Source organism: Schistocerca cancellata, chromosome 10 (assembly GCF_023864275.1).
Source record: "Schistocerca cancellata isolate TAMUIC-IGC-003103 chromosome 10, iqSchCanc2.1, whole genome shotgun sequence".
In the NCBI taxonomy this organism is placed as follows: domain Eukaryota; kingdom Metazoa; phylum Arthropoda; class Insecta; order Orthoptera; family Acrididae; genus Schistocerca; species Schistocerca cancellata.
The window spans coordinates 2,734,091-2,761,830 of NC_064635.1; the positions used below are offsets into that span (position 1 = coordinate 2,734,091).

At 41.0% G+C, this 27,740-nt stretch overlaps 1 protein-coding gene and 3 non-coding genes across 6 annotated transcripts in view; 1 reads left to right on the forward strand and 3 right to left on the reverse strand.

Annotated features, from left to right (window-relative positions):
* Positions 1-2,984: 2,984 nt before the first annotated feature.
* LOC126106790 (uncharacterized) overlaps positions 2,985-27,740 on the forward strand; it is a 467,803-nt gene continuing 443,047 nt past the window's right edge. Inside the window, exons 1-4 of one of the 3 annotated variants that reach the window (XM_049913178.1) lie at positions 2,985-3,385; positions 8,584-8,697; positions 18,837-19,058; positions 23,723-23,806. In XM_049913178.1, the coding sequence (XP_049769135.1) occupies positions 8,611-8,697; positions 18,837-19,058; positions 23,723-23,806 (393 nt within the window). In that variant the 5' untranslated portion in view covers positions 2,985-3,385; positions 8,584-8,610. The other 2 variants (XM_049913177.1, XM_049913176.1) reach the window with 2 other exon arrangements.
* Positions 3,146-3,235, reverse strand: Trnai-uau (transfer RNA isoleucine (anticodon UAU)). The gene is given in 2 exon segments: positions 3,146-3,181; positions 3,198-3,235. It is a non-coding gene; the product is annotated as a tRNA-Ile (tRNA).
* Trnaq-uug (transfer RNA glutamine (anticodon UUG)) lies at positions 3,504-3,575 on the reverse strand. Its single transcript has one exon. It is a non-coding gene; the product is annotated as a tRNA-Gln (tRNA).
* Trnat-ugu (transfer RNA threonine (anticodon UGU)) lies at positions 3,735-3,806 on the reverse strand. The gene has a single exon. It is a non-coding gene; the product is annotated as a tRNA-Thr (tRNA).

Below are 27,740 nucleotides of genomic sequence, written 5' to 3' on the forward strand. Positions count from 1 at the left end.
AACGTCTCAAAAATGAGATCGACAGCAAGTGCGAAATGGCTAAGCAGGGATGGCTAGAGGACAAATGTAAGGGTGTAGAGGTGCATATCACTAGGGGTAAGATAGATACTGCCTACAGGAAAATTAAAGAGACCTTTGGAGAAAAGAGAACCACTTGCATGAATATCAAGAGCTCAGATGGAAACCCAGTTCTAAGCAAAGAAGGGAAAGCAGAAGGATGGAAGGAGTACATAGAGGGTCTATACAAGGGCGATGTTCTTGAGGACAATATTATAGAAATGGAAGAGAACGTAGATGAAGATGAAATAGGAGATATGATACTGCGTGAAGAGTTTGACAGAGCACTGAAAGACCTGAGTCGAAACAAGGCCCTGGGAGTAGACAACATTCCATTAGAACTACTGATGGCCCTGGGAGAGCCAGGCCTAACAAAACTCTACCATCTGGTGAGCAAAATGTATGAGACAGGCGAAATACCCTCAGACTTCAAGAAGAATATAATAATTCCAATCCCAAAGAAAGCAAGTGTTGACAGATGTGAAAATTACCGAAGTATCAGTTTAATAAGCCATGGCTGCAAAATACTAACACGAATTCTTTACAGGCGAATGGAAAAACTGGTAGAAGCCGACCTCAGGGAAGATCAGTTTGGATTCCGTAGAAATGTTGGAACACATGAGGAATACTGACCCTACGAAGAAAATAGATTAAGGAAAGGCAGACCTATGTTTCTAGCATTTGTAGACTTAGAGAAAGCTTTTGACAATGTTGACTGGAATACTCTCTTTCAAATTCTGAATGTGGCAGGGGTAAAATACAGGGAGCGAAAGGCTATTTACAATTTGTACAGAAACCAGATGGCAGTTATAAGAGTCGAGGGGCATGAAAGGGAAGCAGTGGTTGGGAAGGGAGGGAGACAGGGTTGTAGCCTATCCTCGATGTTCTTCAATGTGTATATTGAGCAAGCAGTAAAGGAAACAAAAGAAAAATTCGGAGTAGGAATTAAAATCCATGGAGAAGAAATAAAAACTTTGAGGTTCGCCGATGACATTGTGATTCTGTCAGGGACAGCAAGGGACCTGGAAGAGCAGCTGAACGGAATGGACAGTGTCTTAAAAGGAGGATATAAGATGAACATCAACAAAAGCAAAATGAGGATAATGGACTGTAGTCGAATTAAATCGGGTGATGCTGCGGGAATTAGATTAGGAAATGAGACACTTAAAGTAGTAAAGGAGTTTTGCTATTTGGGGAGCAAAATAACTGATGATGGTCGAATTAGAGAGGATATAAAAAGTAGACTGGCAATGGAAAGGAAAGCGTTTCTGAAGAAGAGAAATTTGTTAACATCGAGTATAATTTTAAGTGTCAGGAAGTCGTTTCTGAAAGTATTTGTATGCAGTGTAGCCATGTATGGAAGTAAAACATGGATGACAAGAAGAGACTAGAAGCCTTCGAAATGTGGTGCTACAGAAGAATGCTGAAGATTAGATGGGTAGATCACATAATTAATGAGGAGGTATTGAATAGAATTGGGAGAAGAGAAATTTGTGGCACATCTTGACTAGAATAAGAATCGGTTGGTAGGGCATATTCTGAGGCATCAAGGGATCACCAATTTAGTATTGGAGGGCAGCGTGGAGGGTAAAAACAGTAGGAGGAGACCAAGAGATGAATACACTAAACAGATGCAGAAGGATGTAGGTTGCAGTAGGTACTGGGAGATGAAGCAGCTTGCACAGGATAGAGTAGCTGCATCAAACCAGTCTCTGGACTGAAGACCACAACAACAAAAGGTACTGGTCAGTTACTACAGCCTTTAGTCTCCACAGAAGGTATATTACATGGAAGAGCTTGGAGCACACATACATTGGGAGCTCATTCATTGATAGTTTGCTGACTGTCATGAAGCCCATCAGTTTGAGAGCCTTGATGTTATTCTGGCGTCCAACATTGCTGAGGCTGCATATCAGATGATGTGTTTTTCCCGTGTTGATTTTTTTTCGCGAACCACTCTGTGATGTTTTCAAGAAACATATCTGTTGCTTGTAGAGCTTGTGCAGCAAGTTTTCCTGTGGCAAAAAGGGTGGTGTCATCAGCGAACTGTCACACAGTGGTTACGATCTATAGCATTGACATATGAAGCAGGAGAGGTTTTATGACTGATCCTTGGGCTATGCGGCACACTAATTTTTGTTCGTGGGAGATTGCTACAGGGACTGATCCTTCTCGGAGGTAAGATTATGAATCTCATATCCTGACATTTATAAATGTGGAAACAATGAATTAGAAGCAGACAGGTTTCTTAAACTACCATTGTTGATTTAAAGACTAAAATATTCAGCTGCATGTATCTCTAGACTAGTATAATGCCCATTCGTTGTTTTGGCATGAAGAGTACCGGCGCGTGGTTTTCTGTGCATGTCCAGTGGTAAATTTTACGAATATTTCTGCTGTCTTCTATCCTTGTGGAACTTCTCACTGTTGATCAATTGGGACGAAAAATTAATCTAATCTTACAATGTATTTCCCGTTTTGTTTTCCTGGCTTCTTTCAGGTCGTTCGCAACCGCTACGTTTCTTATTATTGTCTTTTCGTTTTATTTAGTTTCGTAGAACTCCACAGCTTGTCTAGATAATCCGTTTCATTGAATTATGTTAATGTGATCATAAATATTAGCCCACGTATTTGCTTTTTTTCGCCCTCTGATTAAATTTCTGAGTACGTACTACTAAATTCCCTTATTGGCTCTCCCTGATTACTGTTCGTTCTCTCATTTAGACTTATTCAATGTCTCTGTGTGTTCAAAACTTGCGCCTCAGCCCCATGAGCACATTCGTATTTGTTGGCCGTGTTGTAGTGTGTGGGCGAAACATGCAAGTCGTGTAGCGGTGAAAACTTTCCGTTTGCGCTAACCGTAGGAAAATAATACCCGCCGTATTTCAATAGCAGATGTAATCTTTAGTAGCGATTAGGAAGTTAGTTATTTGAGTTTTATTGTTCTCCAAATTATTGGCCCTGAAATGGTTTAGAGTTCACGGTCTGATGTCGGAAATGCCGATTGGTACTTTTATTGGCTGATGTTTTTACTATCGATTACGCATTGTCTTCGTCAATGCAATTGCTGTATACAGATATAAAATCATTCCCCAGGTGAGGCTCGAACTCACAACCCCGGCATAGCTCAGTATACTGATTATAAGTACCGTGCGCTAACCGATTGCGCCACTGGGGAACACGTCCAGAGGTCGTCCTCGTAGTGGTATACTAGAGAGCGTTGACATGTCTGCCTCATTCCAGATTGTGAATGAAGTAGTTTCGTTAGCAGATCACAACAGCAACGAATAATGTGCCACAGCATATCCGTCGATGAGACACAGGAACGGTAATTCTCGGAAACGTTTTGATTAATTGCTATGTGACATATTCAACTGGGAGTCGACATGTAACGTACAACTGTAACCATATTGCACGGTGAAAAAACTAAGGGAAAAAATTTATTAAGGTCCCACCGAGATTTGAACTCGGATCGCTGGATTCAAAGTCCAGAGTGCTAACCGTTACACCATGGGACCTTGTTAAGGGGGCGGATCTGAAAAAGGGGTTTTAAAAGTAATCTGTACTTTGCTATCTTCATTAACGGTAAGCCGTGATTACGCAGACATATCAAATGTGTGTACTGTGTCAGGTTGTGAATCTTGAGTATAATTTTGCCGAGCAAAAAGTAATAAACGAGCCCCCTGGGAGGATCGAACTCCCGACCCCTGGTTTACAAGACCAGTGCTCTGCCACTGAGCTAAGGAGGCAGTTGGCAAGGGAGGTCTTTGCAACCACATTACGTTCAGTAATGGGTCCGTAACGGCGTTCTCTGCGCGATTTAATAAATCGTTAATGTAGACCTCGCGTAGAAGTTAACAACGCGAGATCTTCAGCTTCGTTTAGAAGGTGCCGTCCTGGCGCAAACAAATTATACACAAGGCTTCGTTAGAAGCAAGTTTTTCCGACTTTTGCAAGAATTTTGTTTCACATTGGCGTCAACGATAAATAGCTATTAAAAGAAAATACAAGCTGCTGATTCTTGTATTGAAGTGAGTATAACTTTGCTTCAGCGTTTTTTTCTTGTTTCGCGTTTCTGTTTCCTGTATTGTGGCTTCCTTTATTAATCAGAAAAGCGTTATTTTACAACAAGAAAATTATTTTACCATACGAAAAAAACACCCTTTCAATTGACAGACTCGACACAGCGATATTAACGAAGTGACGGCTGTACAATAGCGGTTTATATCTCTTACACGCGAATTGCCGTTCTCTTTCCACATTTGATTTAGGGTCAGTCACATACCCATTGTTTTCATCGATCAGATGTGGCATGTTTTGAAATGTCACAACGAAGCTGCTGTGTGCTGTGTGAAGACAGGGTTCTTCATATTTGGGTTTGTTTGCCGTTTAGTTTTGTCTCTGTAATATCACTCCCTAATAGGAGAAAGCGAATTGTTTATAAGATTACGACTCAATTCTCATAGTCAAACTGAACATGTTCCACAGCGTGGTGGTGTGACAGATGTTGTCCGACAGCCCTTGAAAAGACATTGCATTGTTATTAATTATAAACAAACTTGTATACGGTCTCTAAGATTGTTAATTTATAAAACAGGTATTGTTGTCACATGGGGTCCTTGGCATTTGAGTCATTGTACACATATTTTCTTGGTGTGTGCCAACATAGGTTTAAATATTTGCTGTGATTTCATGTTTCTGTGTGAGAGTCATTACTGTTAGACAAATCACAAATTTCTGTAGCAGCTTTCAATGTATGATACAACTAGAGCACTGCCTGCAAACATTTTCATCAAACCCGAGCATTGCAGATCCAGAATGCCACATGCTTTCTCAATTGAATCAGTGATATCATTCATTCCCACCATCTTTCGTGGTTGTTTGATAGTACATATCACTGCCTTCCATCTATGTCAAGCAATAAACTGTGGTGATTAATATACTGTGTACAGTAGGAACTTCAGGCAACAGTCTCAGCTGCTGCTCTTAGTGTGATTTATTGGCACATCTGTTTACTTTCTTACGAAAGACTGTTCGATTTGTCAACATACTGGTAGATGTCTCAAACATGACATTACAGAGTGCTTCGAAACAAATATTAGGGAATTGATGTGTAACAATATTGGAAATATGGCATCAAATATGTAAACATTTCATCATGTAGGCCTAATGGTGGATCTGTAATGGGCAAATATAAGGAATACTTTGTGTTTTAATCACCTACTTCATTACAAGAAACATTAAAATGTTACAGATCTGCTGTTACACAGTAAAATACTTGTCACCTATTTTAGTAGACTGTTAACATCACTTTGTAAGACTCATTCACCAGACTGTTTCTAAGAACGTAAATGGATGTGGCAGTAACACATTCTGTATTGTAGTGGTACAATAATGCTCAAGTTGTATAACATTTGAAACACATGGAAAAAATGATTCGCTTAGTGATTAGATCACATGAAGCAAACAATAGTTCATTCTTTTAAGCTTTCTGTGAGGTGAATGTTTATTTAATAAGTTTTCATGTCATTGGATGTCACTTATGGTACATACATTTTTTGTTGATTGTGTTACTTTAATATGTGAGATAAAGAGGTTAGCGTAGGAGGTGTCCTATATATTTTCCGCTATTACTATGCAGTTTGTTGTTCTAGATAATGTTTTGAGTTCATATTGAAACTTCTGCTCGTGAAGAATCAATATTTTGTTATTGCTTTTTCGAGTCTTAAAATTGATGTTTCCTAAAACTGGTAAATGTTTTAAGTATTATGCTTCAGGGTAGATGTACAAAGGTCTGACATCTTTATGTGTCATTTGCTAATCAGTCGATTGTCGCTTGGTAGCTGTCATTGGGAGGCCACATTCTGCTGCATGCAGCAACATTTTCACATTCTTTCTGTTGTTGTTGGGTATGTGCCCCTGATCTCAGTGATTAGAGATAATTTATGTGAAGAATTTCCTTCTGGTTCTGTTCATTTTTTTAATTTTTGGAAGACATGTAATGCTATGCCTACTGTCTCATGTTTCCAGATGAAATTTTTACCTTAATTTGTTTTGTTTACACTATATGATGGTGATATAAGTACGTCAATTAAATTTATGTATTTATTTTTTTTTTTTACAGCTGTATATATTTCTGTTAAACTGAGTTGCCCATTTTGTGTCCTTTTTTTTTACGCAGTAGCTCTTAACAATGAAGTTTTAGCCATGAAATCAGTTGTGATATTATAAATAAAGTGTGTCTGTGTAAGACTTATATTCTGAAATAGTATCACCTACAAACCCACAACAGCCTTCTAGAGAAGCTATTGCATGTGTGACAACTGATAAGGTTAGATAGTTTAGTGGTGACGTAGTGTGCATATCTTTAGTGATTCACATAGTATAGATTGCATTATGTAAAACACACACACACACACACACACACACACACAGAGAGAGAGAGAGAGAGAGAGAGAGAGAGAGAGAGAGAGAGACTTCAGATGTGGAAAGCTTTTAAAAAAAGTGAGGAACTACAAGGAGAGACAGGAACTGGAGGGGAAGACACAATTATGACATTGATGGAAATGAAATGTATGTTAGTGGGACATGTAGTGAGGCCAGTGGATGGTAGACGGAACCAGTAAATTCTGTGCTGGATTAAGAGAGATTTAACAGAAAATGGGCAGATGGCAGTAGTAAGCATACTGGAGCAACATAAAATCTGTAAGCTGATTATTGTAATTCCTGGAAAAGTATAAAGTTTTTATCCAGCAGAGAATGTAAAATAGATGGCATAGGGTGTAACGAAAAGATGCCTTCCTCGCACACAGGTGATCAGTATGTATTGTATGGATACAGGCCCAGAAACGCTTTAGCACTGTGTTAGAACTGATTTTCTGTGGCTCTTTGTATTATGTTAATCGGGAGAACAGACTAGATTAGAAGCTTATTTTGTTCCAGTTGATCCATAGTGAGGTGATTGTCCAGGATGGAGAACATGTCAGAAAACAAAAATACACGAGAAATATTTAGAAAGAAAATGCTAATGTGTCTTCCACAGATCCCAAGTGAAATTATCCTTGTCACTGTGGAATAGATTAAAAAAAAATCTTAACCATATTTTCAATTAAAAGGTGATAACACTTGTCACAAAATCATGTGCATGTTTAATACACAAGAAGTGTGTATGGTAATTATTTTCGGATGTACCCGTGCATCACCAAGCAGAAAAATCATTTTACAACACCTATTTACTGTGATAACATTACTGTACAGAATTTGTACAGACACCAGATTGTACTTAATGCTCGCATTCTTTGATATTATTAGTAACACATATACATCAGTTGGTTCTACTAAGAAATTTATCAGTGAAGTAGGAGCTGGCCATCAATAAATCCTTTAGGCGGCTCTTCTTAAACTGAACTTGATCAGTAGTTAAAGTATTTTTGACTACTGTCAAATTATTGAAATTGTGTGTTACAGAGTAATGGACACTATTCTGGGCCAAAGTAAGTGACTTTAAATCTTTGTGAAAGTTATTTTTATTTCCAGTATTGATTCCATGAACTTAAGTGTTTATTGTAAGAGAGATACCTTTTTAATGACACATTTCGTTAAGAAATAAATATATTGGGAAGCAACATTTAGTATCCCTTGTTCCATAAGCAGGCCTCTGCAGGATGTTCTTGAGTTTACTCAACAAATAATTCTTATTACATATTTTTGGACTAGGAAACTTTAGTTTGGCTTCACGAGTTACTCCAGATAAATCCCCTATGACATTTTGGACTGAAAGTAAGCATACTGTGGTAGTTTTTTTATTATTATTTTTATGTCACTATGTCTGACAGAATTTGCATTACAAATAGAAATTTCTTTATACACTTCATCAGTTCTGTGGCATGCTTCTCCATATTGAATTATTATCAAGTTGTAATCCCAAGAATTTAACACTGTCAGCTTTTTGTATCTTGCAGGTGTTATTACTTGCAGCTCAGAATTTGCAAGATACAGTCTTTTTTCAAAGTTTAATGACAAAGAATCGTCTAGAAACCATTTATTGATGCCCACAAAAATTTCATTAACCAATTTTTTTAAGACTATAATTGATTTGCTGTTTGTTGCAATAATTTGCATCACCTGCAAGGAAACTGGGCATCTGGTAATGTTACTGATACAAGATCATTTATATACACAAGGAAAAGTAAGGACCCTAAGATAGAATCTTTGGGGCCACCACATGTAATTAGTTCCCAGTTGGATGATGCTTCATAACTTAATACACATCTCTTTCCTATTAACATCCTTTGTTTCCTTTCAGAATGTTCCAGCACACCATATGAAATGTCCAAAACGGACACCACTGATACAGGCATTAGCCCACACCTTCTCCAACTAATTTCTCCATTCTGCTAAGAAGAAGAGGCCTGTGTTTCTGCAAGCTATTGTCTGATAAAATGTGCTTCCGTAATTACAGGTAGCTGTAAGCCACATTTATGTTACATGGATTTGCATAAGAAAGTTCAATTTTCATCACTGCAGGGGCAGCTGACAGGCGGAAATGGTGACATGATGTCTGGGGCAGCGGTTGGCAACAAGATGACAGGCGATCGGGCTTTGCAGCAGCAGATACAAACTGTCTGGAAGACTCTACAGGTTAGTAGGCAGTCTCACCAAAAGCTACACTCATTGCAAATTTCCCTTTTTCTTGAACTGTGTCTTTTGCACTAATTAAGACTGGTACATGTCCACATGAACTAATATAGATACCTACCTATTTTCTGGAACATAGCATCTTTGTTTGATGGAACTCCCAGTGTTGTACAGGGGAACTCATTTATTAATGCAGTAGTTAATCTTAGTCTGCTGTACAAGATGATGATGATGATGATGATGATGATGATGAATGTACACATTGATGAAAGAAACGTAATTCTGGGCTTCTCCAATAACTAAGTTCATCAATATTTACTCTTTAGGACAACTGCTATGTTTGGAAATAAATAAATGGACATAATGACATATATAGCTTATTTCCACTTATTAATGTCTTGCACCATAATTTTCTGGAGTAACTCAGAGTTTGTCGCACCAAAGCGAGCAGTCAGAAATAATGTGTAACATTTGGCTATAGATATCATCTAGGCACATCTTCAAGGTCTTAGCTTTTATCTGTTTGAACGTTATACGTATATTCACTAAAGGATCATCAAGAATGATCCATTGCAATCCGCAAAGAATAGTAGTCACAGCCTAATATTAGAAGAAAAAATTACAATTATTACTCATTATCGAGCTGTCAGTGGCCCAGAAAGGAGCTCATTATGCAGCCATAAAAATCCTACAGTCATTTTCTTAGAAACAAAAAATTTCTTTACAGGTAGCAAAGAAAATGTTGAATCTAGCCTGAAATCAATTCATCTGTAAACCACCACCTATTCCAAAGGCAAAAATTTAATGAAAAACATGCACATCACTGGTTACATGAGTAGTAGTAATAATGTTCAGTGTTAAATTGAAGCCTGTGAGCTATTTAGTAACCTGTAAAAGACACCCCTGCACACGCCTGTGTTTAATGTGTAACTGCTGGAAGTTTCGTGGTTGTGTGTTTGTTAGTCGTCGTTCAGTGCATTATTGAGTAGAACATTGTGTCACACAGTTTGTAAATTTCGAGATGACAGAGTCAGAGGAGCAATGCGAATTCATTAAATTTTGTGTGGAACTCAAGTAAACCTTACTGAGACACACCAAATGATGCAGGAATCTTAAGGTAACGAATGCTTAAGCTGTACTGGGTATTACGAATGGTTCACATGCTTTAAAAATGGCCGCACAGAAGTTAAAGACGACCCTCCGCCTTTCGATGTCTACCAACGACCCTCATTTCAGGACTGTAAACGAAATTGTACGTGTCAATCAAAGACTTAAATGTACAAGAGATTGAAAAAGACTGTAACATTCCAGTTTGATCATGTCATGAAATTCTGACTCAGTAACTTGGAATGCATTGCGTTGCTGCCAAGATTGTCCCACGGCTCGAGACCAGAAAGACATTCTCATTGCACTGCGTTGAGAGCTTATGGATTGCGCAGATCAGAACAAGATGTTCCTTAAGAGAATCATAACTGACGGTGAGTCATGAGTCGTCAGTTATGATGTTGAGACCGAGGTTCAATTTTCACAATGGGTCAGGAAAGGTTACCCAAGACAAAACAGTTTGTCAGGTCAGATCAAATATCAAAGCCATGCTGATAGTTTTCTTTGAGTATGAAGGATTAGTTCATCATGAATTCAAAAACAAAACACTGTGCTGCCTCACCCTCCATACCCTTCAGACCTGGCCCCTGCGGGATTTTTTTTTTTTTTTTTTTTTTTTTTTTTTTATTTCCAAAGTGGAAAACCCCATTGAAAGGACAAAGATTTGCAACAGTAGATAAGATAAAAGAAAATTTGCAGACAGCGTGCAGTTAGGGGTGTGCTGAGACTGCTTCCAGAAGTGGAAATTGCGTTGGGAGTGGTGTATCATTTGTGGAGGAGAGTACTTTGAAGGAGACCATGCACGATAAGTAAAAGGTAAGCGTAGAAAAATTTTGTGGACAAAGTTCCGGAATTTTTTTGAACAGATCTTGTATAGCCTGTAGGAAGACTCATTCCACATCATTTCAAAAGAAATAAGGGGATTCATCTACAGCACATGTGACTAGCTAATTGGTGAAGAAAATTGGACAGTAACCAATCCTAAGAGATCTGGAGTAGCAAACAACGAAATGAATAGCTATAAATATTAATAGACATAACGCAACAAAAGTGGTATCAGAACACGATCAACATATAAAGCAACCAATTTCTCGAATCGTAATAGACTGTGAATCACATAACCTGAAATTTGTAGACAGGTGCCAACGCAGAAATTTCATATCCCCACTAAGGTGACCTTCGCACGAGGATGTCATGCACGTTACACAGTGGTGCAGCTGTTTTGACTCGACTTCGGTCGGTCACGAGACTGGTGCCTCTTTGTTTTTGAAGCATGCTTTTGTGTGTAGAGTAAGGTGTTCCATGTTGTCGAAGACAGTGGGAGGGATGGGGCAGTGTGAAACCCAGATGTGGCAAGTGTGCCCATCCAGAATAGCATCGAGGGCTTGCCAAGCTTAAAATATTTCCGTCTCGCTGCAACCTGCTCGTCCCTGGGTGATTCAAAAATACTAGTAATAATACTCTATTGCACCACCAGGTACATCCAGATCAAGTTAGGGTTACTAAATTATTGTACTGGAGGAGGCAGTACACGTTGTTGCCATCCTCCAACCTTCGAACCGATTTAACCGACCAGTTACACGGCATCGTATATTTCAACTGGACACCGAACCTCGGTACGAATTGGCATTTTCCACATATGTGACTCGTTGCTAGAGACAAATGAAAGGTTGAATGACAGAAAAATATTTGGACAGAAGTGGGATCAAATCTCAGAGCTTCAAATTTTTTTAGTGTGACACTTACTACAACTGAAATTTCTGTACTGCACATGCAGATATCAATAACATACAAATTTTTAGATATATTGCTCAGTGAGACTGTGTCTTACGTGAAGAATGCTATTCGGTTATATGGTACTGACTTAAAATTGATACCCTTTACCAGAAGTAAAAAAACTTCAGGATCTCTCTTACTCATCTTTATGTGCTGCAGAAATGTACGGTGACAGGCTACCTGTCGGTTTCTTCAATCTTTAAACACATCGAGCCTTTGTGGTAAAATGTTTGTAAAATTACATTTCCTCTTCAGCATTCATTATACATTTCAGATTTCAAGTGCTCTCCCATTGTGACCTCCTACTTGATAAGATGTCGGTCATATAGCAGCAGTTGTACATGGAACAGACTTTACAAGTCTTTGGTAGGCGGCACCAGATATCTACTCATGTTACGCAATGCCTGTAAATAACAGTACGGTGGTTTGTGCACGCAAAGCTGGACCCAGATGTGTTCTGTCAGGGTCACATTAGACAAATTTGGTGGCCAAGACATCACGGCGTGAGTTCACCATTTTGCTCCTCGAACCTCTGTAGCGAGTGTCTGGTCTCGTGGCACACACCGTCGGCCTTCCGGAAGGTGCCGTCACTGCCAGGGGAGCCGTCAAGCGTGAAGGGATGCGGCTGCTCGGCAGTAATGTTAGTGCGGCCTCAGCTTCGTGGTGCCTTCGGTTACTACCACAAATCTCTTCGAAGCCCAGGTGAATGCTCACCCTCCCTTCTCCTCAGCACAGTATTGTCCCGACTGGCCTACATTGTAACTCGGTACATATTTCGAGCAGCACTTCACCTGGATGGTGGCATATCCGGAGACAGTCGTCAGCTCTGTGTAACGAGAGCTACAATTTGTCTGACCAGATGACGAGTCTCCATCGATCCACAGTTCGGTCTCGATTGTGCGGCACCTGCTGCGGCCGTAATTAATGGTGTCGTCGGATCAAAATGGGAACGTGTAGGGTTCGTCTGCCGTGGAGCCCGCGTTCGACAATTGTGCCGAATTGTATGCTCTGACCACTTTCTGTAGGTACTTATGATAGTAGCAGACAAACAGCCGACTGGCTTTGTCTCCGAGATCATCATTCCCGGATACCGGTCCTTAACAAACTGCCCTTTTACAAAATCGGTGGTCCTTATCGTCACTAGGATGATTGCCTGTTAGTCTGTGCTCTTTTAATATGCCCCCTTACTGAGTCGCGTGCCCGCAGTGCCACCTGGCAGCATTCGGTGAGCAGTGGTTGTAAAGCTTTGGTATAGCATTTGAGCATTTGATAATTTTTCTTCGGTTTTTCCCCGACACTGGGCAGCAGATTGTAACGTAGAGTATATCCAGAATTTTTCAGAGTCTGGTTAACATAGATGAAATACTAGCTGTAAATAACTTCTTGGAAAACACTCGATGAGTTACTTACCTGTGTTCATGATCATCATCATCATCATCATCATCTTGGACAGTTTCCAGCTACTGACTGGGTCTGTTTGGAACGTAAGCCTCTTCATCGTCTTCTGCCTTGCCACTCTCTCTTCGTCTTCACCTGGGTCCAGTCTCCTTTCTTCTGCTGTCTTGCCACTCTCTCTCCGTCTTCACCTTGGTCCAGTCTTCTCCTTTTGTATCGTACAGGTTTCTGTTTGGTTGGTTAGAACAGCTCGGTGTCGGTTAGACCGTCAGTGAGAGCGCACCGCTTGTTACTGCTACTAATAAGGCGAGTACACCATTCGCTTGTTGCATATTTTTACGAGCTTCAAACAGGAGTGACTGCATAAAAGATAGTAACTGTGATTGTTGTGTACAGATGCGAGCTGAGTTGGTAACCCTTCGCTCACAGACCCAGGCTGCTTTGGCTTCCGTCACACAGCTTGAGGCTGCTGCCAGAGGGCGTCACTGTGGGGGATCGAACGCGGGAATGCAAGGGACGTCGAGCACGTCCCACGTGACCTCTGATCAGTGCACTGCTGTGACCACTCCGGGTACTGCCTGCACTGAGGTTGACCCCTCACCCGTGGCCGAGTGGGAGATCATTCCAAAGTCTGGAAGGCATCGAAAAACTTTCCGAGGGGCCAATTGTAGGGCCTCCCCAGTTCGTTTGACGAACAGGTTTCGGGTGTTATCTGTGGCTGACGATGTCTCTGAGCCGGATGGAGCCGTCCACCGTGTTCCAGAGGAAGCTTCTCGGCCCGCGAGATCTGGGCATTCACAGAGGGTGGAGTGCTGGTAGTTGGGAGCTCCATCGTTAGGTGCGTAATTGGACCACTTAGGAATATGGCTGCCAAGGAGGGGAAGGAAGCCATGACTGCCAAGGAGGGAAAGGAAGCCAGTGTGCACTCCATGTGCATTCTGGGGGGGGGGGGGGGTCATTCCGGATGTCGAAAGAGTGCTTCCAGATGCCATGAAGAGTACAGGGTGCAGCCAACTGCAGATGGTGGCTCATGTCGGTACCAATGACGTGTGTCGCTTTGGATCGGATTAGATTCTGTCTGGTTTCGGGGGCTAGCGGAAATGTTAAAAGACTGCCAGTCTTGCTTCCGAGATTAAGGCAGAGCTCACCATCTGCAGCATCATCAATAGAACCGACTGTGGTCCTTTGGTGCAGAGCCAAGTGGAGGGTCTGAAACAGAGGCTCAGGCGGTTCTATGACTGTGTAGGCTCAAGCCCTAATAGAAAGCACTGGATCTCAAATAGTTGTAGGTACAGAAAGCTGGCTAAAGCCGGAAATAAGTTCAGCTGAATTTTTTTCAAGCAATTTAACAGTGTTCAGAAAAAATAGATTAAATACAGATGGTGGTGGAGTATTTATTGCTGTCGGAAGTAGTTTGCCTTGTATCAAAATTGAATTAGATACTTCGTGTGAAATAGTATGGGTAGAGGTTATACTTGACAATCGAACTAAACTATTGATTGGATCGTTTTACTGATCCCTCGGACTCAGAAGATATAGTTGCTGAACAGTTCAAAGAAAACTTGAGTCTCATTTCAAATAAGTAATGACTTTAATCTACCCTCGATATGCTGGAAAAATTATACATTTAAAGCAGACAGCAGGCATAAAACGTCATTCAAAAATTGTACTGAATGCTTTCTCAGAAAATTATTTTGAACAATTAGTTCATGAGCCCACTCGAAGCGTAAATGGTTGTGAAAGCATACTTGACCTTTTAGCAACAAATAATCCTGGACAAATAGTGTGTATTGTGAGGAAAACGGGGATTAGCGACCACAAGACAGTTGCTGCTAGGCTGAACACCATAACACCTACAACCATAAAAAAGAAACGCAAAGTATATCTATTGAAAAAAGCTGATAAAAATGCTCATAACGCCTTTTTAAGAGACAGTCTTCACTCCTTCCGATCTGATGAGGTAAGTGTAGAAACGTTGTGGAACGTTTTTAAAGAGCTAGTATCGAGAGCAGTTGAGAGATATATACCACATAAATTAATAAGTGATGGGTACTGATCCCCCATAGTACACAAAATGGGTCAGATCGTTGTTGCAGAAGCAACGAAAGAAGCATGCCAAATTTAAAAGAACGCAAAATCCCCAAGATTGGCAAAGTTTTTCAGAAGTTCGAAATATGGCGCATACTTCAATGCAAGATGCTTTTAATAATTTCCACAACGAGATTCTGTCTCGAAATCTGGCAGGAAACCCAAAGAGATTCTGGTCATACATAAAGCACACCAGTGGTAAGACGCAATCAATATCTTCATTGTGCGATAATAACTGTGAAGTCACTAATGACAATGCCACTAAAGCAGAGTTATTAAACATGGTTTTCCAAAACTCCTTCACCAAAGAAGATGAAGTAAATATTCCTGAATTCCAATCAAGAACAACTGCCAAGATGAGAAACATAGAAGTAGATATCCTCGGTGTAATGAAGCAGCTTAAATCACTTAATAAAGGCAAAGCCTCCAGTCCAGATTGTATACAAGTCCGGTTCCTCTCAAAGTATGCTGATAAAATAGCTCCATATTTAGCAATTATATACAGCCACTCGCTCACAGAAAGATCCGTACCTAAAGACTGGAAAATTGCTCAAGTCACACCAATACCCAAAAAGGGAAGAAGGAGTAATCTGCTGAATTACAGGCCTATATCACTAACATCTATTTGCAGTAGTGTTTTGAAACATATACTGTTTTCGAACATTATAAAGTACCTTGAAGAAAACAATTTATTGACACATAGCATGGTTTCAGAAAATATCATTCTTGTGAAACACAACTAGCTCTTTATACTCATGACGTAATAAGTGCTGTCGACAGGGGATGTCAAATTGATTCTATATTTTTAGATTTCCAGAAGGCTTTTGACACCGTTCCTCACAAGCGTCTTCTAATCAAACTGCGTGCCTATGGAGTAATGCCTCAGTTGTGCGACTGGATTCGTGATTTCGTGTCAGAAAGGTCACAGCTCATAATAATAGATGGAAAGTCATCGAGTAAAACAGAAGTAATATCTGGTGTTCCCCAAGGAAGTGTTATAGGCCCTCTGTTGTTCCTGATCTATATTAACGACATAGGAGACAATCTGAGTAGCTGTCTTCAGTTTTTTGCAGATATCTGCATGGTGCGATAAGAGACAATTGACCCTGAATAAGGAAAAGTGTGAAGTTATTCACATGAGTACAAAAAGAAATCAGCTAAATTTGGATTACGCGATAAGTCACACAGATCTGAAGGCTGTAAATTCAACTAAATACTCAGGGATTACAATTACAAATAACCTGAATTGGAACAATCACATAGATAGTATTATGGGTAGAGCAAACCAAAGACTGCTATACATTGGAAGAACACTTGAAGGTGCAACAGTTGCACTAAAGGGACTGCTTACTCCACACTTGTGCGCCCTGTTCTGGAGTATTGCTGTGCGGTGTGGGATCTGCATCAGGTGGGACTGACTTAATCATCCCTTTTTTTGAACCTTTATTATCCTCCTCCATCATTCTGGTCCACTATTCCATCCACTTCCTTCTCTCCTCTGCCACCACTCTTTTTGCTTCTTTCCTTCTTGCTTGATACTCTTCTATTGTCTCTACCGTTCTATTCTGGAATCATACCTTAAAGGCTCTATTCTTCTTCTGTACTATATCCTTTGTTTTATTATTGCGCCAGATATTGCTTCCACCACACTTCCTAATGTTCCCTTGAATCTACCCCATTCCTCTTCTGCTGTTTTTGGTTCATCCTTTGGGTACTTGTAGGTACTGTGGCCTGCTTTCTTCCTCCGTCAACTTCCCTACCCTTGTACATCTTTCCTGGTTTTCTGTCCCTTTATTATCCTTAATCTCTCTCAGGTTCATTACTGGCAAACAGCGGTCGCTATCCAAGGCCTCTGATGGTATTACTGTAATGTCAGAGATGTTCCTATTCATCTCACTATTGTACAGTAAGTAGTCAACTATCGACTTTCTCTTTAAGTCCTAACTGTACCAGTTAATCTTTTAGCTCTCTCGTTTCCTGAACCAAGAGTTCCCAACCAGCAAGCCTTTCCTTTGACAGAACCCCGATAGTCTTTCACCTTCCGCATTTCGGCAGCCCCAACCCTCTGATCCAAGCACACTTTCGCAGCCTTGTCTTTCTCTCCCAACATGCACATTTAAATCCCCCATTACTATCACGTTCTTCCTTCCCAGTTGCTTCTCCATTTCCTCCTCAAACTCTTGCTTCTCCTCAGAAGTGCAGCCCACCTACAGTGCATATGCTTGTTTTGCCTCTATGGTCGTCTCCTTGAGTGATATTTTATCTTCATCATCCTATCACTTATTCTCTTCACTTAAAGGCAATCCCCTGCTTCATGCCGTTGCCCATTTCCCACGACTTGGACAAGGGGTTGGACTTGTGTGAGACTTAACTGTTTACTAATTAATAAAAATCATGTAGTAAGTTGAAGGTGGTCCAGTTGACCAATATCATACCCTCAATTAAACAGCATGATACCTGAAGATCCTTAAGATTTTGTTGGTAATATTGACGTCTGTCAGAAAATAAAGGAATTATCATATGTGCAAGTAGTAAAGCCCAGAACACCATGTGTTGGTATCAGTTAGACTCCTGACAATACTGTGTCAAAAATTCACGTCAACTGAACAGTTGCCTGTCTTTGAGTAGTACTATTGTCACACTCCAACCTTGTTTTGTGGTGCTGTGTACAGTCCAAGTTGAAGCAGAATTATACCAGTCATTCAAAAATTATTTGAACAAGCTTGTTCCACACAATATATGCAAACATTTTAGACACAAACATATTGTATTATAACAACACACATCTCCTTCTACCTCTTAATAATCCATATTCATGTGTAAATATAAGTAAACAGATAAGATAATTTTAGCATAATTTAGTTTTAAGTTTTTATAGAAACTATGAAATTTTAAAACTATAACAACTTTCAAATTATTGTGTATTAAGTAAAATCAAATCTGTTTCTGTGACCAGGAAACTTTGTACCTAAAAGCAGTATAGATCATTGATATAGCAAAACATTTGTAGAGCAGTCAAAATTTTTGACGCACATGATGCTGTTAAAATTTTAAATATCCGTCTCTTCAGTAACTTGAAAATTCACCAGCAGTTATTAGCAAAACACAGTGAGTTTTCTGAGTAATAAAGGTTTGGGAAACATGATCTGTGCATTAATTTTGGAATTTACTATGTAATTGCAGTTTAAAACAAAATAACAAAACCAAAACAGTTAGCACTTGTTTCCTCTCGGAGTCGTAACAGAGCAAGTGAAGATCCTACAGCTGGTAAGATTTCAAGCTTATTCCTCAGTATCGTAGAATCTGTGCAGTATCAAACACGGCTGTCGATGTGTTTTTGTTATATCGATAGCCGTCTGTAATCCCCTCCCCCGGTGTCTCTCACACACTAATTATTCATCAGATTAACCTTCCATTCGGAAAGTGGATGCACTCAGTGACTGTATGTGACATAAATTATAGAGTGCAGCAATCAGTCGTCCTTTTTAGATTTTATTACGCAAATCCAGATTTCAGCTAGTAGTTAGCCATTCTCAATGTGCTATTTTTTATTCTCGATGCTGTTGTTTGGGCGTCAGTCACAGTTCTTTGAAAGAACAACAGGGACTTGCATGCATTGACAATAAAAATAGCACATTCAGAACGGCTAGCTACTAACCGAAATCTGGATTTGCATAATAAAATCTAAAAAGGATGACTGATTGCTGCACTCTATAATTTATAACACTAATTATTGTTATTTTTATTGAATAATGTGTGATCCGAATTCTGTTTCACAGGATACGAGGAGTAACTTGTTCATCTGCGATACTCTCATTCGCCAAATAGTGAAGCCGGCACCTGCCACCGGTGCCACGGAGTCACGACAGATGCCCGAGACGTCCGTGCAGACGGACATCCGGCCCATGACGAGTGTGGGTACCCAGTGTGTGCGTGGCACTGTGGAGAACGAGTGCTGCCAGACGGCCCCTGAGCTCTGCACCCAGGGCGTGCAGGCCGAGGTGAGGACCCCGACGTCTGGTTTTCGGTATATTTCGTTGTTCTCATCAGTCGCATAGGGTAAGACGTGCACATCTTCAGGAGGCATACTTCCAAATAGTTCTGACAAACTTAGCTTGATTTTAAAACTGTCTGTTCCTCTGTCACCGAGGAAAGGAGGACGGATCAGGGAAAATTGGAAAGGAGTGAGGAGTCGTTTAGATCCCAGTTTGAGGGGGATCCATTTGTTGTTAGGATGAGTGGAGACGTAGATGCCCCCACATCGTCAGGAAGATTGGGAAGTCAGAGTTGAGCACTTTGCAACTAAAGTGAGTGAAAGGAAAGGGATTGAGAAGTGGAATGAATAGTGCAAATAAGAATTAGAAGGAAAGCAGATAAGGAGATGGGAAAACTAAAAATAGGGAAAATATTATGATACAAAACTAATAAGATGTTGTAAATAATGGAATAAATAGTGAAATTTTACCAATTGAGGGGGATGGAGGGGGCATTTGTTAATGGAGGCTTAAGCCACGAGCGTGACAGAATATGTGGATTTGTTCCAGAGAAAATAGTATTGGGTGTGAGGATCCAAACATGCTGTATGGTGGGGCAGTAGCAGGTGCTCACAGCTCCCATTCTTTTTAAGTGAATTCAGCTACCAATTGTAGTTTTGTTTGCAACAACAAGAAATGAGGCTTAAGGTCAGAGAGAGGGTGAGAGGAAATGAGAGGTATTTTGGACATAGAGAGCGGGAGGATGGGATGGGCAGAGAGGACGAGGAGGAGGAGGTGATGCATGGGGGGGGGGGGCTGAGTTGGAAGGAGTTGGGCGGAAATGGAGGGAGAGGAGAAATTTTGAATGTGTGAATGCGAAGCATTACCAAGTTCACTGGCCACTGGGTGGGGGGAAAAAAACACGTGTGAAAATGTCATGACAGATTAAAACAGTGGGCCAGAACCAGGAGCCAAACTAAGATCCTTTCCCTTTTGTGGGCAGTGGCTCTTCTGACCAAGCCATCCAGGCATGCGGCTCAACCTGCCTCTACAGATTAACTTCCGCCAGTACCTTGTCTGTTACCTCAGGGTTCGAGTCCCAGTTTGGCACACAGCTTTAATCTGCCAGATAGACACAAAACAGTACACCCTTCTTTGCAGGGTAAAAATTGCTTCTGGGAGTACGTACGCATGTGATTTCAGATGTTGCACTGCCACTGCCTTTGATTTACTGGTGGTGCAATCAGAGCAACTGGTAGAAAGTGGGAGCATGGGGAAATAGGCATACAGCACCTTTATGCATTTTTGTGTTCTTGAAATCAAAATTGAACCCTCTTCATGCAGAACTGTATTACTGATATGTTCACCATTCTGGTATGTTTTCCCTCAGTTGGTCTGTCATTTTAGGTTTGTTTTCAAGCACTTTTACTTTTAAGTGTCCCCTTAGATAAAAAGCACAAGAAGATATGTCAAGCATACACAAAACTTTGCTTAGTGTGTGTTCTTCTGCGCAGGCTTCACAAATACGAAAAAACAATTGATGAGCCGTGTGGCACGTAGCTCTGTTTTGCTAGAGAAAGCAGTACTGCTTTTCGAGATCTCTTAACTGAGAGTACCATTTCTCCATGTTGGCAGTGGTTTCGAAAACTGTTGTGCAGATAATTTGATTGCCAGAAACTACACACTGAACTCGAATTACTTCATCACGCAAAGGAATTCGATGCACAGTTTTGAAGGTTTTCGGTGGACCAGTAGTCTGGCTATTCGTCGGGCCGAAAGGTAGAACCGAGCGTGTTCATCAAATATAGTGTCGTGTCAGATTTTCCACCCACAGTCTTTTCAAGCTATGATTCACAGTACTTAAATCTCCTTTGTGTACTAGCCAGAGGAAGTACCTAAACGTGTGAAACACTGCAAGATTTCAGTTGTAAGGTCTCAAGTCAGAAAGTTGAGATGTGTATGTGACATCAGCCTGTTGTGAAACCTGCTCGACAAATATTTTGGGGTAGCAGTAATTTTTTGCTACATATTTGCAACTGCTTCTGGACTGTTGGCCTATAGGTAAGGTGTCGAAGTTGAGTGACTGTAGGAAGATACAAGACGACTTAAACAAAATTTCCAGCTAATGTGATGAATGGCAGCTAGCCTTGTAAATGTGGAAAAATGTAAGTTAATGTGGATGAGTTGCAAGTTAAGAGGGTGATTTGAAGAGTTCTCAGAACGGAATAGAAAAAAGCACTTACATCACTGAAACGCTTAGTCCATCGACGTTCCAGTGCCTTGATCCTATCTCAAAAATGAGTTTCCTCCAGGCCTGCAACATAGTTGTCAACTCTGGCTATCAGTTCTTCATTTGAAGTTGACTCTTCGTCCACCAAGAAAAATTTTCAGTTTTGGGAAGAGATGCAAGTCTGATGGAGTCATATCAGGTGAATAAGGTGGGTGTGGCAACAATTCGTACCTTAGTTTGTGATTTTGCCATAGCGATGGCACGTGTGTGGGCGCGCATTGTCTTGATGGAAAATGACTTACTTCCTTGCTAAACCTGGCCTTTTTTCACATATCTTTTGTTGCAATTTGTCTATGAGGTTAGCATAGTATTTTCCAGTAATTGTGTGCCCAGTGTGGAGATAATCTACAAACAGAATCCCCTTCGCACCCCAGAACACTGATGCCATGACCTTTCCTGCCGAAATAATTGTCTTTGTTTTCTTCGGTGGCAAAGAGTCGGCATGTTTCCACTGCTTTGGCCGTTGTTTTGTCTCTGGGGTATAGTAGTGCATCCAAGTTTCATCTGTGGTCACAAACTGGCGCAAAACATCTTGCCTATTTCTTCTAAAACGGGCCAAACATTGTTCCGATATGTTCATTCTCGTGTGATTTTGATGCAGCTTCTAGAGTCGCGGCAATCCATCTTGCAGATAATTTTTTCATTTCTAATTCTTCAGTAAAGTGTGATATACCCTTTCAGATGACATTTGGCAAACATGAGCAATTTCTCACACACTTTCAATTGGCGATCCTCCATGACAATTTTGTGCACTTTTGCAATGATTTCTGGAGCAGTGACCCATCTTGGCCAACCACTGCACCAGTCATCATCTAAGCTCTCCCGAGGTATTTTAAATTCATTTGTTCGCTTAGCAGCAGTTAAATATGAAGGAGCAGAGTCCCCCGGTGTATTCTGGAAATTGGCATGAATGTCTTTTGCTTTCATACCTTTCTTTATGAAGTACTTAATCACTGCTCGAATCTCGATTTTTTTTTTTTTTTTTTTTTTTTTTTTTTTTTTTTTTTTTTTTTTTTTTTTTTTTTTTTGTTTCCCCCCCCCCCCCCCCAAATCACTACGCGGGAACAACAGAGCTACATCACCGCCACAGCTCTCTTTCAAGAGCACTGATGTGGCTTGTGTTTATAGGCAGTCCAATGAATATAACAACGCGTTGCACTAGTGCTGACCTCTCATGGTGATTCCAAGAACTTTTCAAACCACCCTCGGAAAAATGGTGATGTTCAGATACAGTATTATTAGTGTCCTCCTGACACAGCCAGGTTCTTTAAATATCTGGGCATAACATTGCAGAGTGATATGAGATGAACGAGCATGTGAGGACTGTGGTAGGGGAGGGAATTGGTCAGCTTCGGCTTATTGGGAGAATTTTATGAAAGTATGGTTCACCTATAACACCTGTAAATGAGGCCTCATATAGGACACAGTGGTACTTATTCTTGAGTACTGCTCGAGTGTTTTGGATGTGTACCAGGTCTGATTGAAGGAAGACACTGAAGCAGTTGAGAGGCAGGCTGCTGGAGTTATCGGTAGATTCGAACAACACGTGTTACAAAGATGCTTCAGGAACTCGGATGGGAATCCCTGGAGGGAAGGCGACGTTCTTTCCGTGAAACACTATTGAGAAAATTTAGAGAACTGGCATTTGAAGATGACTGTCAAACAATTCTACTGTCGCCAACATACATAGAGCGTAAGGACCACAAAGACGGGGTACGGGAAATTAGGGCTCATACAGAGCCATATAGACAGTCGTTTTTCACTCACTCTATTTGCGAGTGGAACAGGAGGGGAGAAGACAAGTAGTTGTACAGGGTACTCTCCACCACGTGCTGTAGGGTGGCTTATGGAGTATCTGTGCAGATGTAGGTGTGTAGGAACATTTAGATTTAAGACATTGCCACTGGGCCGCCATTTTTTATCTGCTTCTGAACACGGCTGTTTGCAGGAACATTGATGTCCAGAATCGTTCATGAAAAACTACATGAGTCCTCCTAAATGAATCGGAACTGATCTAAGCTCCAACTGTGAACACCATGGCATACTTTACCCGATGAACTTGGAGAGCTACAAAATGATAATGATGATTCTTTCAAAGCAACGAGCAACAGCTGAAGCTGTGAAAACTAATTATAGTCCTCACGTGATTGAAAGATCGGGCAAGAGGGTAACAGCAAAATCACAGTGTGTTGCTCATGGAGAAGACACCATGTATCTCGGATGTACTGTACTTTCTTGAGTGTGTATCGGTGGTATTTAGGATTTCGCTCCCTAAAAGTACTATGTGGTGGCCATCTAATCTGCCTCTTCATAATTTTACAGTTTTCTCAGGTCAACTTTCTTTTGACACATACACACATCTCAGTTTTGCTGTTGTAAGTGTATCTTCTTTGACCTGCAGGATGTTGCTGCCACCGTACGGAACAAATGCTGCCAGGCAGTCGCTGATGTCGCCACATCAGCTGTCCAGACGGTTGGGGCAGGGGTGAGTTCTCACTATACCTATTCTATTTGCACTGGCTCACTTACTAGTGTTGTTGGGTACTCAGAATAACAAAAAACTTGTTTTCTGTTAACTTCACGCTAAACCGGTTTGAGGATGTGACACCGTAAGTCTGCTTACTTCCTCACTCTCTGCATGTAGAGTAAACTTGTTCCTTAACAGCACTCAACAGTTATCTTTGCTCAGTGTAAAAAATCTAGTTATTCATCAGTTGTTTGCCTAACTATTATTAAATAACAGATTGTATATTTCAAGAATATTTATTGGAGAACTGAGATATTTTATAATTTTGCAAAGTGCAAGAAAAATTAAAATTATTAGAAGCAAGGAAATTATAATTGAAGTTTATCAAAATAAGTATATGAAAGTTAGGCTGCATATACTTGCAAAAAAAAGAATAACAATATGATGAAACAATTGCAACTGTCTATAAAAATTTATTGTGTTTAGCAAAGCCTCTTTATCACCTCTACCTTCACATTACATCTTTTTCTTGTATTATGTTATGATCTGTTTCCATTATATATGTCACTGGATGTTTGTATACATGTGGTTCTACTGGTTGCTTACTAGTCTGTAAAGTTTGATTGCCAACCGCCCCACATCTCACTCACTCCCAGCCCCTCACTCCCCCCCCCCCTCTCCCCACCCACAAAAACTCAAACACACACACACACACACACACACACACACACACACAAACAAACAAACAAACAAACCCTTCCTCTCACCTCTTCTTTTCTTTGAAAAATCCAAGGTGACCCTATCTTCTTTGCCATCAGGTACCTTATTCTGAAACTACAATATCTTATGATCTGGGCCGCAGTTGGTAAGTGCAGATATTTTTGGTGAAAGTGGTGCCCATCTTGCCGGGATTCGTATATGTGTGTTATTTTATTAAATTGTTTTTGCACAAAAAAGAGAAATTTAGATAATACTTTTCTCCAGTAAAATAAACACATTTCCACCAAAGAGACAGTGACAGCAGGGTAATGTCCGGCTAGTACTCTGACGAACGGGCAGTGTCCAGGCAGCCGCCGTCAGACACCGGTTGAGGGTCCGGATCAGGCAATGGCTCCACCTCGACGTTGCCAATGCCCAGTGGCACATCCAGGGAAGGAGCCTCTGCAGTGTTTGGTCCCTGGGAGAGGGCGACACTTGCAGGAGGGCTCTCCGACAGCGTCAGTTGCGGCTGTAGAAGGTGGTGCCCCACCGGGGGCGTAGTTGATTCTGATGGCGGGAGAGTGTCACCCCGCCAGTGACCACAGTGAACATTCACCTGCCGTGCATCTCCCAAACTGTAGCCAGTGCCCATACTGGTTGCCGACTGAAGGTGCGCACCCAGAGTGGATCCCCCACTGGATATCGTGAATGGCGCATCTTAAATGTACGCACCATACATTCCGCCTCGCCCATCGATTTTGGGAGTGAAATAGCATGGGCATAAGGTGACTAAAACCATTCCAGATGTAGAAATTGCAAAAGAGCACCGAGGCAAACTGTCAGTCATTATCAGAGATGGTCATCTGTGGCAATCCTTTGATAGCAAAAATCTACACTGAGACCTGCACATTAGTAACTCCTGAAGTGGTACGCATCACATATGGGTACTTTGACTGTGGATCCGTCATTACTAACCACCTGAAATGGCAGAAAGGATCCAGAAAATCAACGTGGCTGCGGCTGATAGGGTATGGGCCACAGAGAAAAAGTTCGAGGGAGGGGGGGACTGCCTGAGGTACAGCACTGTTTGCACTCGCAGACGAGCTTCTCAATCACTGAATCAGTTCCAGGCTAGCAGACAGAACGCCCTGCTAGTATTTTCGTGTGGGTTATGCCCCAGTGCACAGTGGGCTTGACTCCTTAGTGGGCAGCCGGTCAGACTGACTTTCTGACACAAAATGAGACACCTGAGGAGCACTGGATGTTACCATGTGGTTTTCTCTATGCACTTTGTTGTAACAGTGCCTGCTGCACACGATCACCGATTTGGAATCAAATAACTTCCATTTTGTCAACTTTTGTGTCAGGAGCAGTGCTACAGCACTTTTGCATCACACAGTGAACAGTGGGTTGATAATGAATCTCGTACTGGTAAACAATCCAAAGTAAAGCCCACTGCTTAACTCTTTGTACAGCCCTGTCAGAAAGCCTTAAAACGGGGCCCAAAAAGGACCACAAGGCATTTGTGGTCAGTTACGAGATGGAATTTGTTTCTATAAACAAAAATGTGAAACGTGGACTGCATAGGCAGTTGCCTACACTTCCTTTTTATATATATATATATATATATATATATATATATATATATATATATATATATATATATATATATATATATATATATAGAGGTGCTATTAACATCTTTGGTGCATATGACAGAGGTTGTTCAGATACACCAGTTTCCCTGTGAGACAAAACAGCCTCAAGTCTTTACTAGAACACATACGGTGGAGGAGAGGCAAGTGGAAGAGTACCCGCTAGCAGCGGTCCAACATATTCGTATTTGCCGGCAGGGTCACTGGCTCCGGGCGATGGCAACACGCTCGCTTTGCCCAGCTGCCACTGGTGCCGGATACAAATGCTGCAATGGTAGATTGCGCGGGTGTGCCGCCACAATACGAGTAACTTCATTACTGATGTTTCCAATTGCCGAAGACCTTTCTTTCTCTAAGCTCGACATTCTGCTCCGTACAAAAGTGTGGAAACCCGCACTACTTACTTACATCTTTCCACCACTTTGAACATTTCCCCTTCAGATATTTTTGCAGTTGGCCCACATATTCTTTGATAGCTGTTTGTTCTGATTTTTCTGTTCTTGTCTTCTTTGCATGTTACTTTGCAGCTGAGATACTGGTAATTATGCTTGCTCCAATGTTTTGCTGTTAATATAGACTTTGTAGCTGTTTGGTGACCATTACCTTAGTTTCAGTAGTTGAAACGTTTAAATTCTATGCTGATCTCAAGAGCTGTATCTTATATAGAAAGTTTAAAACAGGGGGTCATCTTTGTAGACTTTCAAAGCACATGAAGATGAGACCCCAGGGCAAAAAACACATTTTGCTTTGAAATAAAATCACAGTTGTAATTGAAGGCCATTGTTCTTTATTTTATGGAAAGGAATAAGATGCAAGTGATAGCTAATGTGTGAAAAAGCAGTCTTCGGTTTTAACACTGTCATTGAGCGAGATCAAGCCATCAGTGTCGTGGTGATTTTCTGCAGACAGAGGAAGCTGTACTGTTCGTGAGGCTGTAGCAGCACTATTTCCCTTTTCTCAGTGGTTTAATTTTGCTACTGGGCATTTGAGACGGTGCCCCACAGCGGACTGTTAACGAAGGTCTGAATGTACAGTTTAGGTTCCCAGATATTTGTATGGCTCAAAGACTCCTTAAGTAGTAGAACACAGAATGTGATCTCCAATGACAAATACTCATCAGAGACAAGGGTATTGCAAGCGTGCTGTTTGCTAATGATGCTGTGATGTAAGGGAAGGTGTCATCATTGAAGGACTGTAGGAAGATAAAAGGTGGCTTGGTCAGAATTTCTAGCTGGTTTGACCAGTGGTAGCTTGCTCCAAATGTAGAAAAATGTAAGTTAATGCAGGTGAGTTGGTAAAATAATCCTGTAGTGTTTGTATACAGTATTAGTAACATGCTGCTTGGCATAGTCATATCAGTGGTGTGACATTGCATAGTGATATGAGCACATAAGGACAATAGTTGAAGAGTTTTAGGAAGTGTAGCTCATCTATGAAGAAGACAGTCTTGAGTATTGCTTGAGTGTTTTGGAAACGCCAGTTCAGATTAATGGAAGCCATCTTATTCCGAGGTGTGCTGCTGTATTTGTTACCAGTAGGTTCGATCAGTACGGAAGGATTACGGAGATACTTTGTGAACTCAAATGGGATTTCTTGGA